This window comes from Elephas maximus, chromosome X, assembly GCF_024166365.1.
Source record: "Elephas maximus indicus isolate mEleMax1 chromosome X, mEleMax1 primary haplotype, whole genome shotgun sequence".
In the NCBI taxonomy this organism is placed as follows: domain Eukaryota; kingdom Metazoa; phylum Chordata; class Mammalia; order Proboscidea; family Elephantidae; genus Elephas; species Elephas maximus.
Genome location: NC_064846.1, coordinates 27,179,943 through 27,200,585, shown reverse-complemented (window position 1 = coordinate 27,200,585; position 20,643 = coordinate 27,179,943). Strand labels below are relative to the sequence as shown.

General features: G+C 39.2%; 1 protein-coding gene across 1 annotated transcript; it reads right to left on the bottom strand.

Annotated features, from left to right (window-relative positions):
• Positions 1–216: 216 nt before the first annotated feature.
• LOC126069047 (dolichyl-diphosphooligosaccharide--protein glycosyltransferase subunit 4-like) lies at positions 217–4,871 on the bottom strand. Its single transcript, XM_049871957.1, has one exon. The coding sequence runs from the start codon at positions 2,726–2,728 to the stop codon at positions 2,615–2,617; it is 114 nt and encodes a 37-aa protein (XP_049727914.1). The 5' UTR covers positions 2,729–4,871; the 3' UTR covers positions 217–2,614.
• Between the last annotated feature and the right edge of the window lie 15,772 nt (positions 4,872–20,643).

Below are 20,643 nucleotides of genomic sequence, written 5' to 3'. Positions count from 1 at the left end.
GGTACATTTTGGGTTTTGCCAGACATAATGCCCATTAAATGCACTTATACTTGGTAATAAACCCAAAATCCAAACAAAAGCAATTTACTGCTTCCTTGAAAGTGCCATACCTATTTACATGTAGCATCTCCATTTTCAACAACCAGCCCAGCTGGGATTGTTCCAGGAATCTAGTCTCCCTGCCACCTGCCCCCACCCCCCCCAAAAAAACCCCAACATACAAAAAAAAATTGAATTTAGCCAAATGCATCATAACAGTTGGGTTTCTCACATCTCCAGAAATAGATATACATTCTTGGGGCGAGCTGGCAAAGGGTGGGGGATTGGACTACAGGAGCTGGTAATTAATCTGATATAAATCACTCAAACTGTGAAAAAATTAATCCTGCTGAGATTTCAGGGTATGTTAGCAATTCTGTTAGGGTTTGTGCAAACTGAAACAGCAACACTGAGATGCTTTAACAACGAAGATCTAATGAGGCTCAGGGGAAATTTATTACCAGTAGGTTAAAAAGTCAGAACTGCAAATTCAAAGCAAGCTTTACAGACTGGTAGATTTGGAATTGGGTTTCAACAACTCATCTGAGGTATATACACCAGATTTCTTGATTCAAGACATATAGAAGGCCGTATCTTTTCCCAAGTGTTTTCATTTTTCCCTCCTATTTTACTCCCTTCTCAGAAACAGATTCCAGTGTTAGTCCCTTTTGTCACAGCCAGTTCTGGACAGGCCAGGTAAGTTTGGGATTACCTTCTGCCTGAGTTCCTCTCACAGAGAGAGGCTACAAAGCAATGATTTCCTTATATAGTCTGAAACCAAAAACGCCATTATAAAGAATTTTTATGCCATCTCAGAGCGTAAAGAGTTGTCAGGGAGATATGGTCTGTCTGAGAAAATGTTAGAATGTTTTGGAAATGTCAATAGTTTATGGGCATAAGAGGACAGAGTTTTAAAAAAAGATCTCATTCCAGAAAATTCAGGACATAGGGTTGATGTACACATATAAAACAATAGGGATTTCTTGGCAGTTCTTTAAAATTTTTAAGCCTTTTCAGAAAGGGGACAACTACTGCTTTTAAGGTAATAATTATAGTTAGTTTACACAAAGAGTTCAAATTCGAAAAGCCAGAAGCCAATTCAATCACTTCCAACTGTCTGATGAGTCAGCTGTTCCACTGAAATGATTCTTTGGCACTAGCAAAGTCTGCCTTCCTGAGCTCTTCCAGCCTGAGAAACTTGAACATCGGGTTAGTAACCAACTAGTGAGTTCCTTTCCTTCTTGGGAGAAGGTGGAAGCTCCGTTCCTGGCAGGTCCAAAGCAGAGGAATGTTGGCTGTTGTGCACACACCACTCACGGGATGTTTAAAGGCCTCTTGACATGCTACAGACACAAGATTCAAATATTCTATTAAACTGCTGTTATATTGTTCAATTTCTGAAATGATTTTGTGATCTTTAGAATGATGGGATTTCACATAGAGCTCTTTGGCCTTGAAACGTACTTATTCACAACATTTGTCATATGCTACGACATTCAGCTACGGCAGAGTAAATAGGTTTAAAACCATGAGTTCCGCCTGCTGGAATGCTTTATCATTGAGCCTTGGCGTCCTCAAACGCAATAAATGTGGAAATTTGGAGTTGAAGGGCTTGATTTCCAGTCTCATTGGCCTCTCTCCCTTTGAATTAATGTGGTGCCATTGAGTTCAGCAATAAAGCATCTCATGCCAACAGAGTGAAAATATCAACTTTCTTCTTGTGCATATGTGAATTTGGCAAAATATCAGGAAGAAGGCAATATAAAAGGAAAAATGATTTAGCCGTCATGAGCATGAGAAGGTGAATGTAATGCATAACTAACACCCAACAGGATTTGTGGTTCTGGCATATTGAGGGAGGTGAGACATTAATTGAGTTAAGCTTTGGAAGAAAACCATTTATCTAGTGATAAAAGCAAAGCAGTATTCTGGATGCTTTTCTCTAAGTAATGTGACATTTAAATCAACTTCTCATCATCATCATCAAAGAATGGCTTTTTAAATTCTTCTGTTTCTAGGCGAGCACTGCATAGAAGAGGCATTTTACATATTCTCCCATTACTAGCTATTAGGATCTTGCCTGGTTCCTCTCCTCTCCCAGTATTCCGCCCCCTAAAGCTGAAGCCACCTGCAGAAGGAACCGCACCACAAGCTCTGGGACCAACTTGTTTCTAATCAGGGAGGGAACTGAAAGAGCATTAGTTCAGTGGTTCAGCTGATGGTCTTCCCTGCTACAACCATGAGTGGAAAGGCCACTAGTTATCCCCAACTTTCATTTACCCTTCTTTTTTTTTTTTTTTTTGGTGGGCGGTGGGCCACAAAAAATATATATTTTTATATTGGGGGATTATAAAAGAAAGCAGCCCCTATACTGGGCCCTATTCAGTGGCAGCTTCTTGTTCCATATGGTTAAAGAAGACTTTTAGAAAATAAAAATTTGTTTGGAAAACTCCAGGTGTAGTTGTTTTGCATGTTGTGTTGGGTAGAAAGGATGAAATGAAGTGTAAAGGCCCCTCATATCCTCCATCTTGCCTCAAACTATGTCCTGGAACACGGGGCTAAGAAAGCACCACTCTCATTCCTGTTTCTTGGGATTGTTGATGGCCACGTAGTGATAGACAATGACAAGCAAGAAGATCAGCACGCCAATCATGTTGGCAAAGATAGTGAGCTGCACACCCGTGACCATCCTGATCAGCTCTGCTCAGCTGCAGCCTTCGCTGTGCACAAGTTCAAAGTATGAGCTTCCTCTAAGTTTTAAAACCACCATCCCAGGTGCCAAATTTCCCTCTTGCCAAATGTCTTCTTATATCTCTGCACATTTCCTGCTTCTAAACTCTGCAGTGCTTTTCTCCTCTTCCCTTCTAGAACAGTTGGGCTCTAGAGGGATCTCCCAGATGCTGGCCATCTACCTGAATTGCTTCCCATTGCCCATACTCGCTCTTTCTGGACACTGTGTTAAGTCTATCACTGAGTCAGGATCATCCCAACATGGTGGTTGAATTTCCACTTCCCGATCTCTCTTCTCCTGGCCCATTCTGCTGCCATCTATCACTTCTAACTGTGTTTCACACATTTTATGACTTTAATCTTTTACTACACAGATTTTCATAACCAACCATTAGCCTTGTGTGATGTTGTTACCTGGCATTGTCAATTCAGACTCCTGGCAACTCCATGTATTACAGTAGAACTGCTCTATAAGGTTTTCTTGGCTGTAATCTTAATGAATGCAGATTGCCAGGCATATCTTCCATAGTACTGTTGGGTGGGTTTGAACCACAAATCTTTAGGTTAGCAGTTGACCACAAAGCTGTTTGTGCAACCTAAGGACCTTTTGCATTCTAGAGGAAAGTCGATGCCTGACTTTCCCTTCTCTCCACTGGTAGCACAACTGTTAGGAGCTCTGCTGCTAACTGAATGGTCAGCTGTTGGAACCCACTAACAGCTCCACAGGAGAAAAGGCTTAGTGATCTGTTCCCATAAATATTACAGCCTAGGAAACCCTACGGGGCAGGTCTATTCTGTTATATAGGATTGCTATGAGTCAGAATCGACTCAATGGCACACAACAACAACAACGACCATCACTGATTAAGCACAGTCTTCCTTGTCCTTTCCTCCCAGGTCTTTTTCTTGCCACCTGTACCCCTGTCAGAATGTCAGCTGCATAAGGCCAGAAACCTTATATCCTCAACATTTAGCATAACGAAACCCCTTGCCCTTGAGTTGATTCTGACTCATAACAACCCTATAAGACAGAGCAGAACTGCCCCATAGAGTTTCCAAGGAGCACCCGGTGGATTCCAAGTGCCAACCTTTTGGTTAGCAGCCAGAGCACTTAATCACTATGCAACCCCTATCTGTCAAAAAAGAATTTGGTGTAAGTAATTTTTTGCGTATTTACTGTATTCCTCTCTGTCTCTCCCACTGAAAGGATCTTGTTCACCGCTGTAAACCCAAGTCATCACACCATTGCTGTCAAGTCGATTCTGACTCATAGCTACTCTATAGGACAGAGTAGAACTGCTCCATAGAGTTTCCAAGGCTGTAATCCTTATGGAAGCAGACTGTCACACCTTTCTTACACACAGCGGCTGGTAGATTCCAATGCTGACCTTTCAGTTAGCAGCCAAGCGCTTAACCACTTCACCACCAGGGCTCCAGTCATCACACAGGGCCTGGTATTTAATAGGAACTCAAAGAATGTTTGTTAAACTTGGAAAAATTAACTCTTTCATTGCAATCTAGATCTGCTGGGTGGAAAGACTGAGCCAGGCTAGGTGGCCCAAGAAAATGTTTATTTCAAGAAAATTACACTCATGTACAGTACATTGTTTATTGTAAAATGCATATAGGTTTTCAAGAACCAGGGCCAGGACTAAAGTGAGGCATGTGAAGCACTCCCCTTAGGTACAAAATGTAAGGGGGCACCAAAAAGGTCAGAATCAAGTTAAATAAGGCTAATGCAATATTTAAAAAAAATAAAAATGAGTGCAAAATTGCATGATGAACAAAACATCAAAAATTTAAATAAATACGGGATCAGTAACAGTGCCATGCGCAGCAATACTGGAGCCTGAGGCAAAAGGGAAAAACATCAGTAATGCTGACTGTTATCTATAGTGTCTCTTGCCTTCTAAATAAGATGGATTCCAAGCAAAAGGCAACGCTGTTTGACTATATGAAGAAAAAAAAAAACCCACTGCCGTCGAGTTGATTCCGACTCACAGCGACCCTATAGGACAGAGTAGAATGCCCCATAGAGTTTCTGAGGAGTGCCTGGTGGATTCAAACTGCCGACCTCTTGGTTAGCAGCTGTAGCACTTAACCACTAGGCCACCAGGGTTTCCAATATGAAGATTAAAAAAAAAATGCTGTCGAAATATGAAGATGTAAATTGAAGGAGATTAGAGAAAAGTCAAATTTCTCTATTTAAGAAAGGGGGTAGACGTAGAACAGAATCTGGGAGAGGATGGAGATGCTAGGGAGACCTGAATAGTAGAGGAAGAGGAAGAGGAGAAAGACCAGTGGAAAGTGAGATAGGAAAGAGACTTTGGGAAAGATATGTCCCATGAGCGAATCAGATTGAATTGCACTCTGTGATGTGCAGTGAAACGGTTAGGAGCTCTGCCGCTAAAGAAATTCAGCAACTCAAACCATTTTCCCGTGAAATATTCAACAAAATGCATACTTTCCGTCAACGCTATGAGAAGTCAATTTGTTTTGAGATATGCGTGAAGAGTGCTGTGTCTTGTCTCTAGGAAGAGAGAAGGCAAGAGCACAGGCTACCCAATAGGGATACAGCATGATCCTACTTCACTTAATAACTCACGAAGGTCTATCAATGCTGCTGTTGTTAGTTGCCAACAAGTCAATCCTGACTCATGGAGATCCTGTGTGTGAAACAGAATTGCTCCACAGGGTTTTCAATGGCTGGTTCTTTGGAGGCCTTTCTTCTGAGGTGCCTCTGGGTGGGTTAGAACCATCAAATATTAGTCTACCTCTTAAATATTCCTTGTATCTGTATACCTCTTTCCATTTCCACTGCTACCATCACCATAAGTAATCCTCTTTCACCATAACCACTGTACTAGCCTGCTAACTAATCTACCAAGCTTAACCTTTCCTGCTCATCAATCCATTTCTCACACTTTAGCGACTGAGCTTCTTAAACACGTATGTCACTCCCTCTGCTTCTAGAATAAAGTTAAAATACTTTAACATGGCTTCAAAGTCCTTCAAGATCTTGTGCCAGCATTATCGTTACACATTTCTCATTATACTCAAGGCACCAGATACACTGGACTTCAAATTTTTTTAATAAATGCTCTATGATATGTGAGAAAAATTAAAATCATTAAGATAGCACATATGAAAGCAATTGCAACTTCAAGAGCTATACCTCAAAACGATAATCATTAGAAGAAGAGTAGGATAAATAGAACCCAGTCAAGTACAAAATCTGCTTTATTACAGCCAAACTATGCCCCCAAAAATTTATTTGGTTTACTGTATGTCATTCTTTTTCTTTTTTTTTTTTGCTTATAGTCTAAGTCACCAATAGTATGATGCTGAAATAGATATTAAGATTTTTGCTCTGACTGTACTACAAACATCCCATAGAAACTCTGAATTCTGATTATTATATCCAGAACAGAAAAGAAACTTTAGCAAGTTCTTTAATAAAAGTCTTATTTATATTTCTATTGTTAAATATTCCTTTCTCTGCTTCAAACAAGATGGATTAGTGTCATTAAAGTCCTTAATGTCATTTAAAAAAAAAAGAGAGAAAACTCGTTGCCATCGACCCTACAGAACAGAAAAGAACTGCCCCACAGGGTTTCCAAGGAGCGGCTGGTGGACTTGAACTGCCGACCTTTTGGTTAGTAGTACAGCTCTTAACCACTGCACCAGTGGGGTCCATTAATGCCATTAGTAAAGGATAATGTGTTTCAAATTTCCATGTTCTTAGATCGAATGCAGGGGCACACGTTTCCACCAACACTAGCATGCTCTCATCTAAAATCAACGAGTAAAGTTAACAAAAGGCTATTCTCAGCAGTTGTAGGAACTGTGCATGGACATGAAGATTTGCTAGTGGTTTTCCCAGTTCCTTGGGCTTTTGTTACTCCTTGGATTGAAATCTGACCTAAATTATAATGCTATGCTGTCTAAACTTAATTTTAAACTAATGACAATTAAATAAAATTAAAACTTCGTTTCGTAGTTGCACTAGCCACATTTCAACTGTCCAATAGCAATATGTGGCTAGTGGCTACTGTACTGGACAGTGCATATACAGAATTATTTGTATCATGGCAGAAAGTTCTACTGGACAGAGCTGGTCTACTGCATTCCAGCTCATCCTCCACCTCTGAACAGGGATTCAAATGGAGCTCTAATACTTCAGCTTCTCCACCACCACCACCTCCCCCCGCCCGCACCCGCTACCTCACATTCTGAAAAGATTTAGATATTGAAATAAATCCCCTATTATACCACAGTTTCCATCAAAGTAGAGACTCTGACAGTTTTATTACTGCCGTATCAAGTCACTTCATGATTTTTAAAAAATTATTATTCTAAAAACCCATTTATCCAGAGTGAATTTAGTAGATGCATGAGGTCTATTCATCTAATAGAAAGTGACTTCCAGCACATGCTGCCTGGCTTCCTTGCCCCCTGATGCGTTCTGTACCCAGCAGCTCTCACTGTGGACATCCTTTCCAAGCAAGCTTCGTTTCATCAGCCACATTCACAGGCCCATTTATACTCGTGTTCACGTATTTGCTTTATGTTTTCACAGTCATAGGAAGTTACTACTTTCACATGAGTTTCATTTCTTTCTTTCCAGTTTTTTTTTTCTTTTAAAGGAAAGAACTGTCTACCATGGCAATAAAGTATGTGTGCTCTCTGCAGCTAGATAATTGAAGATGAAACACTGACAGGCATATTGTTATATCAATATGTACTGTCCTTCACAGAAAAAAAGGCACAGCTACTGACCCACTTGTACTAAAGCACAGGCCTTGTACTGTTTCTCCAGTGGTAAGAATGAGCTTCACTTTAACCCATCTGATAATGGTCATTTATGTAATAGCTCCATAGACTTAGGACTTCATCTGTGGCCACGTTGGGGCTCCATCTTATAGCCAGGTTGAGGCAATATCTGTGGCCAGATGGGGGTTCCATCTGTGGCCAGGGCCAGGACTCTGCTTTAACTATACTTAGGACATGGTTCTGTGCCCACAATCAAGGCTCAACTCATATCTGATACTAATGGCGGTTTAACCAGTAAGAAAGGTATGCACAGCTTAATTGTGTTTACTTACGAAATCTCTAGCGTACAATTGTACGCTAGAGATTTCGTAAGTAAACACAATTAAGCCCATGTGTACCTTGCTTATTGGGTAATTCATCCCTGTTTGATATCAAAGGCCAGGAAAAAAATGAGGATTACGGATTAGTAACCATGTGTTCCAACCCATTCTCCTAGCAAGGCATAGATAATAATAGTTTCTGGCAGAAATATACAACTTCTTCTGCCTCAAGGATAGCACATTTTTGAGGCGTGCACGCTGTCAATCTCTTCTTCCATACCTATACAGCAGACATCATTAATCGATCATGGCCTTCTTTCCTACCGCCTTCAGATGAGGCCTCAAACGACTTCTTACCGCAGTGCCCTACATAGCCACTACCATTCAGTCGGAATTGGCCCAAGAGATTAAACCGATTTATCATCTTGGCTCCACAGAGGTCCATGAACCTAGCTGCAGATTACTCCCAGAAAGAAGATTGTTATGATTCTGACCGTTTTTTGAGGTCAGAAGAAGGTAGACAACAATCAACTTAAGGGTAGGACCTGAGGCAAATAAAAATATGTGAACAAACACTCCCTTAATTCAAAGGTGAAGAGATGGCACAGGCAATCTGAGGAGGGATGGGGAAAAGGCAGCAAAGTGTTATATTGCCAGGTCATCTGCACTAGTTCTAACTTTGCATACTGTTGGAGGGTAACAGGGTTTTGTGCCAACTAAATATATCTGCACCTCCTTCTACTTTTGCTGCCTCAGTCAGTGTAGGTAGTTTCAGCCTCCTGTTCCTATGAGCAGCCACTGAGACATCCCCAAAAGAAGGACTCAAAACATTGAACTCCTTTTACCACCCCTGGTTGTTTCCCTTTTTCACCCTCCCTACTGGGTTTTTTTTTTTACTGGTTAGAATAAGGAGCCCTGGTAGTGCAATGGTTAAACACTTAGCTGCTAACCAAAACGTTAGTGTTTCAAACCCACCTAGCAGATATGTGGGAGAAAGATCTGGCAATCTGCTCCCATAAAGATTTGAGCCTAGAAAACCTTATGGGGCAGATCTACTCTGTCACATGGTATTGCTATTAAAAAAAAAAAAAACTTAATAACACCCAAGAACAGCAACAATTAATTTCATTTGACTTTGGAGCCCCTGGGTGGTATAAATATTCAGTTAGAGGTTCAAGTCCACCCAGAGGCACATAGGAAGAAAGGCCTGCTGATGTACTATTGAAAAATCAGCCATTGAAAACCCTCTGGAGCACAGTTCTACTCTGACACATATGGGGTCACCATGAGTCTAAATCAACTTAACAGCAACTTTTTTTTTTTTTTTTAAGAAATGACATTAGCCAACAGTAGAGACTGAATCTAAAGTGACACCATTCATCTCTGGATATGCCTTTAAGTCACTGGAGAGCATCTTCCTGAGTTGTCTCCTTTCAAGTTCAGGACTACACATACATAGTAGATGTACTGTCCTTCCAAACAGATTTGGTCCACAATTCCACCAATAGCTTTAAGTTCATCACGCTTGAAAACAGGATGCTACTTCATATTTAAGAACTCAAACATTCTCCAACCACAATTCCAAAGAATCTCAATTTAAAATTCACCTTGTCCAGCCATCCATGTATTGCTTAAAACCTCTCTGCAACATTCTCAGCGTGTTATCATTCAGCTATTCTTAGCCCATTCAAGCTCCTGGCTAACCACTCTCTCCCAAGGCATTCATTCCAACAACATCTATTAATTGCCAGGAGGAAGTGCATAGTGCCTTTCCATAAAAGCACATACTTTGTCCTTATGTTGTGCAAAAAATCTCTCTATTGGTTCCACTGGCCTTGGATCTGTTCATGATACATTCCAAGAAGAAGAAATCTGTTCATTCTTACATGTGGCAGCCTTTTGATGTCAGAGGACAACTATACAACAAAACTGCTAACCCAGTCTTACATTCTTACACCTTCTGCTGAGCTTTATTTTCATTTCCCAAATTTTTCCTATGTATTCTATCCTTCCAAAGTACATGTCAAGAATTTTAGCTGCATATAAAATTTTGATGCTAGCATATTTCCATTTGGCTTCTATATTTACACTTTTTCACACATTCTTACTCTAGTACACAGCTATAACACATTTCAATATTTATCAGTCACCTTTCAGTGACTTTCCACACTATAAAGCACTTTCATATACTTTTTTATTTAACTTCAAATACTAGATATAATGATTAGTCACTGTCCTGAACACCTAACGTGAATGAATTTATTTAATACACACACACACACACACACACCCCTCCATGAACAAGTGCCTTCTTTGCCATGAGAGCAGAACAACTGGATGGTGCTCAGCTACCATGACTGAACATTTTGATCAAGGATTCCACAGAAGAATCCTGATCAAAAGGGGAAAAATGGAGAACATATTTCCAATTTCTCATGGACTGTGGACTTTCTAGAGCCATGGAGGGTGGATGAACCCCTGAAACTATTGCCCTGACATAACCTTTAAACCTTGAATCAAAAGTATCCCCTGAAGTCTTCTTATATCACAAAATAGTTTACCTTAACTAGTAAAAAATATCTCTCTTGAGCATTATGATCTTTCGAGAACTATCTATATGGGATCAAACTGACAACAGCAACTCAAAAGGTTAGATAGAAAGGAACCTTGAGGGGGCAGTGGCTTTATGTTAATGGGGGAAGAACAGTTCAGAGAAGGCGGGTGAAAATGGTTGCACAACATGAAGAATGTAATCAATCTCACTGAATTTTATATGTAGAAACATTTGAGTTGGTGTATGTTTTGCTGTGTATACTCTCAACAACTACAACAAAATATATAACATAAAAACCGGGGGGGGGGCCAAGATGGCGGACTAGGTAGACGCTACCTCAGATCCCTCTTGCAACAAAGACTCGGAAAAACAAGTGAATCAATCACACACATAACAATCTATGAACCCTGAACAACAAACACATATTTAGAGACAGAAAACGAACAAATATGGGGAAGAAGCGACTGTTTTCGGAGCCTGGAGCCAGCGTCCCAGTCAGCGGATTTTCTGGAAAAACAAGTTTCCCAGTGATGGCTCGAAGACAGCAGTCCATATCAAACCACATAAAGAAGCAGACCATGACAGCTTCTACAACCCCCCAAACAAGAGAATCAAAATCTTTCCCAAATGAAGATACAATCCTGGAATTATCAGATACAGAATATAAAAAACTAATTTACAGAATGCTTCATCAAGACATCAGAAACGAAATAAGGCAAACTGCAGAAAAAGCCAAGGAACACACTGATAAAACTGTTGAAGAACTCAAAAAGATTAGTCAAGAACATAGTGGAAAAATTAAGAAGTTGCAAGAATCCATAGAGAGACAGCATGTAGAAATCCAAAAGATTAACAATAAAATTACAGAATTAGACAACGCAATAGGAAGTCAGAGGAGCAGACTCGAGCAATGAGAATGCAGACTGGGACATCTGGAGGACCAGGGAATCAACACCAACATAGCCGAAAAAAAATCAGATAAAAGAATTAAAAAAAATGAAGAAACCCTAAGAATCATGTGGGACTCTATCAAGAAGGATAACTTGCGTGTGATTGGAGTCCCAGAACAGGGAGGGAGGACAGAAAACACAGAGAAAATAGTTGAAGATCTCCTGACAGAAAACTTCCCTGTCATCATGAAAGACGAAAGGATATCTATCCAAGATGCTCATCGAACCCCATTTAAGATTGATCCAAAAAGAAAAACACCAAGACATATTATCATCAAACTTGCCAAAACCAAAGATAAACAGAAAATTTTAAAAGCAGCCAGGGAGAAAAGAAAGGTCTCCTTCAAGGGAGAATCAATAAGAATAAGTTCAGACTACTCAGCAGAAACCATGCAGGCAAGAAGGGAATGGGACGACATATACAGAGCACTGAAGGAGAAAAACTGCCAGCCAAGGATCATATATCCAGCAAAACTCTCTCTGAAATATGAAGGTGAAATTAAGATATTTACAGATAAACACAAGTTTAGAGAATTTGCAAAAACCAAACCAAAGCTACAAGAAACACTAAAGGATATTGTTTGGTCAGAAAACCAATAATATCAGATACCAGCACAACACAAGGTCACAAAACAGAACATCCTGATATCAACTCAAATAGGGAAACCACAAAAACAAATTAAGATTAATTTTAAAAAATGCTCATAACAGGGAATCACTGAAGTCAATATGTAAAAGATCACAATAATCAAAAAGAGGGACTAAATACACGTGGCATAGAACTGCCATATGGAGACTGATACAAGGCGATATAGAACAATACAAGTTAGGTTTTTACTTAGAAAAATAGGGGTAAATATTAAGGTAACCACAAACAGGTATAACAACTCCATAACTCAAGATAAAAGCCAAGAAAAACGTAACGACTCAACAAACATAAAGTCAAACACTACGAAAATGAGGATCTCACAATTTACTAAGAAAAACGTCTCAGCACAAAAAAGTATGTGGAAAAATGAAATTGTAAACAACACACACAAAAAGGCATCAAAATGACAACACTAAACACTTATTTATCTATAATTACACTGAATGTAAATGGACTAAATGCACCAATAAAGAGACAGAGAGTCTCGGACTGGATAAAGAAACACGATCCGTCTATATGCTGCCTACAAGAGACACACCTTAGACTTAGAGACACGAACAAACTAAAACTCAAAGGATGGAAAAAATATATCAAGCAAACAATAAGCAAAAAAGAAGAGGAGTAGCAATATTAATTTCTGACAAAATAGACTTTAGACTTAAATCCACCACAAAGGATAAAGAAGGACACTACATAATGATAAAAGGGACAACTGATCAGGAAGACATAACCATATTAAATATTTACGCACCCAATGACAGGGCTGCAAGATACATAAAACAAATTTTAACAGAACTCAAAAGTGAGATAGACACCTCCACAATTATAGTAGGAGACTTCAACACACCACTTTCGGAGAAGGACAGACATCCAGTAAGAAGCTCAATAGAGACACGGAAGACCTAATTACAACAATCAACCAACTTGACCTCATTGACATACAGAACTCTCCACCCAACTGCTGCAAAGTATACTTTTTTTTCTAGCGCACATGGAACATTCTCTAGAATAGACTACATATTAGGTCATAAAACAAACCTTTGCAGAATCCAAAACATCGAAATATTACAAAGCATCTTCTCAGACCACAAGGCAATAAAACTAGAAATCAATAACAGAAAAACTAGGGAAAAGAAATCAAATACTTGGAAAATGAACAATACCCTCCTGAAAAAAGACTGGGTTATAGAAGACATCAAGGAGGGAATAAGGAAATTCATAGAATGTAATGAGAATGAAAATACTTCCTATCAAAACTTCTGGGACACAGCAAAAGCAGTGCTCAGAGGCCAATATATATTGATAAATGCACACATACAAAAAGAAGAAAGAGCCAAAATCAGAGAACTGTCCCTACAACTTTAACAAATAGAAAGTGAGCAACAAAAGAATCCATCAGGCACCAGAAGAAAATACATAATAAAAATTAGAGCTGAACTAAATGAATTAGAGAACAGAAAAACAATTGAAAGAAGTAACAAAGCCAAAAGCTGGTTCTTTGAAAAAATTAACAAAATTGATAAACCATTGGCTAGACTGACTAAAGAAATACAGGAAAGGAAACAAATAACCCGAATAAGAAACGAGAAGGACCACATCACAACAGAACCAAATGAAATTAAAAGAATCATATCAGAGTATTATGAAAAATTGTACTCTAACAAATTTGCAAACCTAGAAGAAATGGATGAATTCCTGGAAAAACACTACCTACCTAAACTAACACATTCAGAAGTAGAACAACTAAATAGACCCATAACAAAAAAAGAGATTGAAACGGTAATCAAAAACCTCCCAACAAAAAAAAGCCCTGGCCCGGACGGCTTCACTGCAGAGTTCTACCAAACTTTCAGAGAAGAGTTAACACCACTACTACTAAAGGTATTTCAAAGCATAGAAAATGACGGAATACTACCCAACTCATTCTATGAAGCCACCATCTCCCTGATACCAAAACCAGGTAAAGACATTACAAAAAAAGAAAATTACAGACCTATATCCCTCATGAACATAGATGCAAAAATCCTCAACAAAGTTCTAGCCAATAGAATTCAACGACATATCAAAAAAATAATTCACCACGATCAAGTGGGATTTATACCAGGTATGCAAGGCTGGTTTAATATTAGAAAAACCATTAATGCAATCCACCACATAAATAAAACAAAAGACAAAAACCACATGATCTTATCAATTGATGCAGAAAAGGCATTTGACAAAGTCCAACACCCTTTTATGATACAAACTCTCACCAAAATAGGAATTGAAGGAAAATTCCTCAACATAATAAAGGGCATCCAACCGCCAACATTACTCTAAATGGAGAGAACGTGAAAGCATTTCCCTTGAGAACGGGAACCAGACAAGGATGCCCTTTATCACCGCTCTTATTCAACATCGTGCTAGAAGTCCTAGCCAGGGCAATTAGGCTAGACAAAGAAATAAAGGGTATCCAGATTGGCAAGGAGGAAGTAAAGCTATCACTATTTGCAGATGACATGATCGTATACATGGAAAACCCTAAGGAATCCTCCAGAAAACTACTGAAACTAATAGAAGAGTTTAGCAGAATCTCAGGTTATAAGATAAACATACAAAAATCACTTGGATTCCTCTACATCAACAAAAAGAACATCGAAGCGGAAATCACCAAATCAATACCATTCACAGTAGCCCCCAAGAAGATAAAATACTTAGGAATAAATCTTACCAAGGATGTAAAAGACCTATACAAAGAAAACTACAAAGCACTACTACAAGAAATTAAAAAGGACATACTTAAGTGGAAAAACATACCTTGCTCATGGATAGGAAGACTTAACATAGTAAAAATGTCTATTCTACCAAAAGCCATCTATACATACAATGCACTTCCGATCCAAATTCCAATGTCATTTTTTAAGGTGATAGAGAAACAAATCACCAACTTCATATGGAAGGGAACGAAGCCTCGGATAAGCAAAGCATTACTGAAAAAGAAGAAGAAAGTGGGAGGCCTCACTCTACCTGATTTCAGAACCTATTATACAGCCACAGTAGTCAAAACAGCCTGGTATTGGTACAACAACAGGCACATAGACCAGTAGAACAGAATTGAGAACCCAGATATAAATCCATCCAAATATGAGCAGCTGATATTTGACAAAGGCCCAGTGTCAGTTAATTGGGGAAAAGATAGTCTTTTTAACAAATGGTGCTGGCATAATTGGATATCCGTTTGCCAGAAAATGAAACAGGACCCATACCTCACACCAAGCACAAAAACTAACTCCAAGTGGATCAAAGACCTAAACATAAAGACTAAAACGATAAAGATCATGGAAGAAAAAATAGGGACAACCTTAGGAGCCCTAATACAAGGCATAAACAGAATACAAAACATTACCAAAATGACGAAGAGAAACCAGATAACTGGGAGCTCCTAAAAATCAAACACCTATGTTCATCTAAAAAGACTTCACCAAAAGAGTAAAAAGACCACCGACAGACTGGGAAAGAATTTTCAGCTATGACATCTCCAACCAGCGCCTGATCTCTAAAATCTATATGATTCTGTCAAAACTCAACCACAAAAAGACAAACAACCCAACCAAGAAGTGGGCAAAGGATATGAACACACACTTCACTAAAGAAGATATTCAGGCAGCTAACAGATACACGGAGAAAATGCTCTCGATCATTAGCTATTAGAGAAATGCAAATTAAAACTACGATGAGATTCCATCTCACTCCAACAAGGCTGGCATTAATCCAAAAAACACAAAATAATAAATGTTGGAGAGGCTGCGGAGAGATTGGAACTCTTATACACTGCTGGTGGGAATGTAAAATGGTACAACCACTTTGGAAATCTATCTGGCGTTATCTTAAACAGTTAGAAATAGAACTACCATACAACCCAGAAATCCCACTCCTCGGAATATACCCTAGAGAAACAAGAGCCTTCACACAAACAGATATATGCACACCCATGTTTATTGCAGCTCTGTTTACAATAGCAAAAAGCTGGAAGCAACCAAGGTGTCCATCAACGGATGAATGGGTAAATAAATTGTGGTATATTCACACAATGGAATACTACACGTTGATAAAGAACAGTGACGAATCTGTGAAACATTTCGTAACATGGAGGAACCTGGAAGGCATTATGCTGAGCGAAATCAGTCAGAGGCAAAAGGACAAATATTGTATAAGACCACTATTATAAGATCTTGAGAAATAGTATAAACTGAGAAGAACACATACTTTTGCGGTTACAAGGGGGGAGGGAGGGAGGGAGGGAGGGAGGGAGAGGGTTTTTTACTGATTAATTAGTAGATAAGAACTGCTTTAGGTGAAGGGAAGGACAACACTCAATACATGGAAGGTCAGCTCAATTAGACTGGACCAAAAGCAAAGAAGTTTCCGGGATAAAATGAATGCTTCAAAGGTCAGCGGAGCAAGGGCGGGGGTTTGGGAACCATGGTTTAAGGGGACTTCTAAGTCAATTGGCAAAATAATTCTATTATGAAATCATTCTGCATCCCACTTTGAAATGTGGCGTCTGGGGTCTTAAATGCTAACAAGCGGCCATCTAAGATGCATCAATTGGTCTCAACCCACCTGGAGCAAAGGAGAATGAGGAACACCAAGGTCACACGACAACTAAGAGCCCAAGAGACAGAAAGGGCCACATGAACCAGAGACCTACATCATCCTGAGACCAGAAGAACTAGTTGGTGCCCTGCCACAATCGATGACTGCCCTGACAAAGAGAACTCCTGAGGGAGCAGGAGATCAGCAGGGTGCAGACTCCAAATTCTCATAAAAAGACCATACTTAATGGTCTGACTGTGACTAGAGGAATCCCAGCGGTCATGGTCCCCAAACCTTCTGTTGGCACAGGACAGGAACCATCCCCGAAGACAACTCATCAGACATGAAAGGGGATGGACAGTGGGTAGGAGAGAGATGCTGATGAAGAGTGAGCTAATTATATCAGGTGGACACTTGAGACTGTGTTGGCATCTCCTGTCTGGAGGGAGGATGGGAAGATAGAGAGAGTTGGAAGCTGGCAAAATTGTCACGAAAGGAGAGACTGGAAGGGCTGACTCATTAGGTGGAGAGCAAGTGGGAGTAAGGAGTAAGATGTATATAAAATATGTGACAGACTGACTTGATTTGTAAACGTTCACTTGAAGCTCAATAAAAGTTAATAAAAAAAAAACCTATGAGGTAGTTGTTATATTATTCCCATTTTGAAGATTAGCAAATCAAGACACAGGGAAGTTAAATAACTTGCGCTAAGTCAGAGAACTAGTAAATGATGGAGCTAGTATTTATTCACCACTCAAATTTGCCTGACTCTAGAGTCAGTACTATTTAACAAATATGCTATATATATAAAAATCATAGTATATTTACACTTTGTAAACTGTTTTTTACTCAAATACTGTAGGCTCTTTTGATATCAGTAAATATAACCCTATCTTATCATTTAAACTGCATCTTTAATATTCCATTATAGCACTGTACCAAAATTCATTTATTTTCTTATCAATAGAAATTTTGCTTATACCTAGTTTTTAACAATTTGAAAAGTATTGTGTTAAAAATATTGTAGAAACACACCTCTTCATGTATGTATGATACTATTTCCTCAGAATAAATTCTCAGAAGCTTTATGCCACTTTCAGGATGTGACACAAGTGCCCTGCAAAATAACTCTCCAAGGAATGTCCCCAAGGGAAAAATTCAAGGCAATGGCTTTATAAACCAAAACCCAAATTCCCAAATGCAGGTATAATTTGCATCTGTAATTACAAATTTGTAGCTTTTAATGAAGAGCAGAGAAAGAACAAGAGCAAAATCCAACAAATAAAAAGAATTTCTATACTAGAGAATCAAGAAGATGAGTGAAGAGAAAGCTAAAGCAAGACTAAAGGCAAGACCTATGAACATGTAAGAATGGGTGAGTAGTGGAGAAAAATACAGGCTGATGGTGCTCTCAATGGATAAATTGGACAGATGAATAGTACAAAAAGAGAAATTTCAATCACAGAGTTATTTTCAGAACTGTTTAGGAGCAGAGAGAAGGAAGGGGCTGTAACCTTATGTTTTTGCACCAATCAAAGAAGGAAGAGACAGCTGTGGAGGTGACACAACAGCTCTGGAAGTGAGCACCATAGGATCCAGAACGCTGCATCAGGATTGGAGGAGGACTTACTAACAACTTGCCATATGCAGGTGATACAACTCTGCTTCCTGAAAGCCAAGAGGACTTGAAGCACTTACCAATGAAGATCAAAGACCACAACCTTCAGTATGGATTACACCTGAACATTAAAAAAAAAAATCCTCACAACTGGACCAATAAGCAACATCACAATAAACTGAGAAAAGATTGAAGTTGTCAAGGGTTTCATTTTACCTGGATCCACAATCAACACCCATGGAAGCAGCAGTCAAGAAATCAAACGACATATTGCAGGGGGCAGATCTGCTGCAAAAGACCTCTTTAAAGTGTTAAAAAGCAAAGATGTCACCTTGAAGACTAACGTGCTCCTGACCCAAACCATGGTATTTTCAATCACCTCATATGCATGCGAAACTGGGAAAATGAATAAGGAAGACCAAAGAAGAATTGATGCCTTTGAATTATGGTGTTGGCAAAGAGTAATTAATATACCATAGATGACCAGAAGAACAAATAAATCTGTCTTGGAAGAAGTACAGCCAGAATGATCCTTAGAAGGGAGGATGTACTCAGGTACTTTGGACATGTTGTCAGGAGGGACCAGTCCCTGGAGAAGGACAATATGCTTGGTACAGTACAGGATCAGCAAAAAAGAAGAAGATCATCAACAAGAAGGACTGACACAGCAGTTGCAACAATGGGCTCAAACATAGCAACAATTATGAAGATGGCACAAGACTTCACAGTGTTTCGTTCTGTTGTACATAGGGTTGCTATGAGTTGGAATCAAAGGCACCTAACAACAATGACATTGATGAAATTGAAGAAGATAGCACACAGCAATGGGAAGTAAGCAAAGAAATTAAAATCATAGTAGAGGAAGGAAAGTCTACCCTTATATACGTGGTCTGCAACACTTGACTTTTAGAAACCGAAGTCATCTTTGAGAGAAAAGAGTGTAAAGATGAAAAGGGGATGGTTATATATAGCCAGTTGCATGTTCTGCAAATGAGATCACTCTGGCAATAGTAGAACATGGAGAGAAAAGTTTGATATATGCGCAGAAGGCCAGAGAAGCTAGAGTAAGGCAAACTGAAAAGTTATAAATATAGAAGCCAAAGGAATATATGCTAGTAGCAAAAACTGTAAGTGGTGAAAGTTCTTGGCATCTACTTTGTAGAGAAAGAAGACACAGGAAGAATTTGGGAAATGAAAATAAAGCTCAGCAGAAAATAAATGTGGAAAAGTTGGAAGCTCTTAAAATAGAGGGTAAGACATGTGTGCTATCAAGGTTCTCTCTAGCTAATCCTGCTCATAGCGCCAATTGTGCAAAACAGTCCAAGGAGTCTGAGGTCACCAACCTGTGACACCACATTCACCTGAAAAAAAAAAAAAAACCCAGATGCCGCATTGGTGGATAATAAATCCCTTTCCACATACCAGCTATACCCTGTAGAAATCTCAGCCTCCCTTACCTGATCAGTTCAGACACCAACTGTTCCATGCAATCCTTCTCTCTCACCCCCATTTACCAAGGGCTGGTCAGTGGGTATTGACCCCTTCTCTGTTTCATTGGCCCAAAATTTGAACAATTCACAAACTCCAGGAAAAGGGCTACCTTTAATCCAGGAGAAAAAAAAATACAAATACATAGGGTGAAGTCCAGTAGGGACCCTAGTGTAGAGCTTCCACATCCCCAGAGGACATATTTAACTTCCTGTGAACAGAGGTTCACCCAAGAAGTTCCACTGAGCCTCCAAGACCTTCGCTGGTGTCACAATGAGGATACAATATGTTACATCATGCCTCCTGAGCCTGAATCAGGAGCTGGCTCCCAGATGGCCCCTCTTGGTCTGGTCAGCCCTGATTAATTGGCTTCAAGGGTGATCCTGCTCTCAGGAACCAAGAACAAAAGCCAAATTGTTCACCACAAGGGTGTTCCACACCTCACACTAGGCAAACAGCTTTGATGTATAGTCATCTTGATGGGAGCCAATGAAACAGCTATCTGGAACAACTAGGCCAACATACAGGAAGCTCACATTTCAGTGCCTGGAAATTATAAAATGAGGATGATAATAATATCTGCCACATAGGAATGTTGTCAGGAATTTATCAGATACTATAAAGTACTTAGACAGGTTCCCAGCACATAAGTGCTCAATACATAATCAACATTTATAACATATTACTGAATCAATATCTTTATTGAATACATAAAAATTTAATAAGTGAGAAAATAGTCGTAGAAAACTTCCAAAAACTAGAACAAAGTGATAAGAAGTCAGAAAATAGAAAAGAAAATATTAGACTCAGATACTTGATCCAGGAGGTCTAATATCCAAAAAATTAATTGTAGGATGCAAGGTGCTAAAACAAAAACAAAATGAAAGAGAGGAAGTTATCAAAGAAATACTACAAGAGAATTTCCAAGACCTGAAGGACATAAATCT

Bases quoted from the DNA above. Each gene is read 5' to 3' on its own strand.
- LOC126069047 (XM_049871957.1), bottom strand. From the start codon at position 2,728: ATGGTCACGGGTGTGCAGCTCACTATCTTTGCCAACATGATTGGCGTG.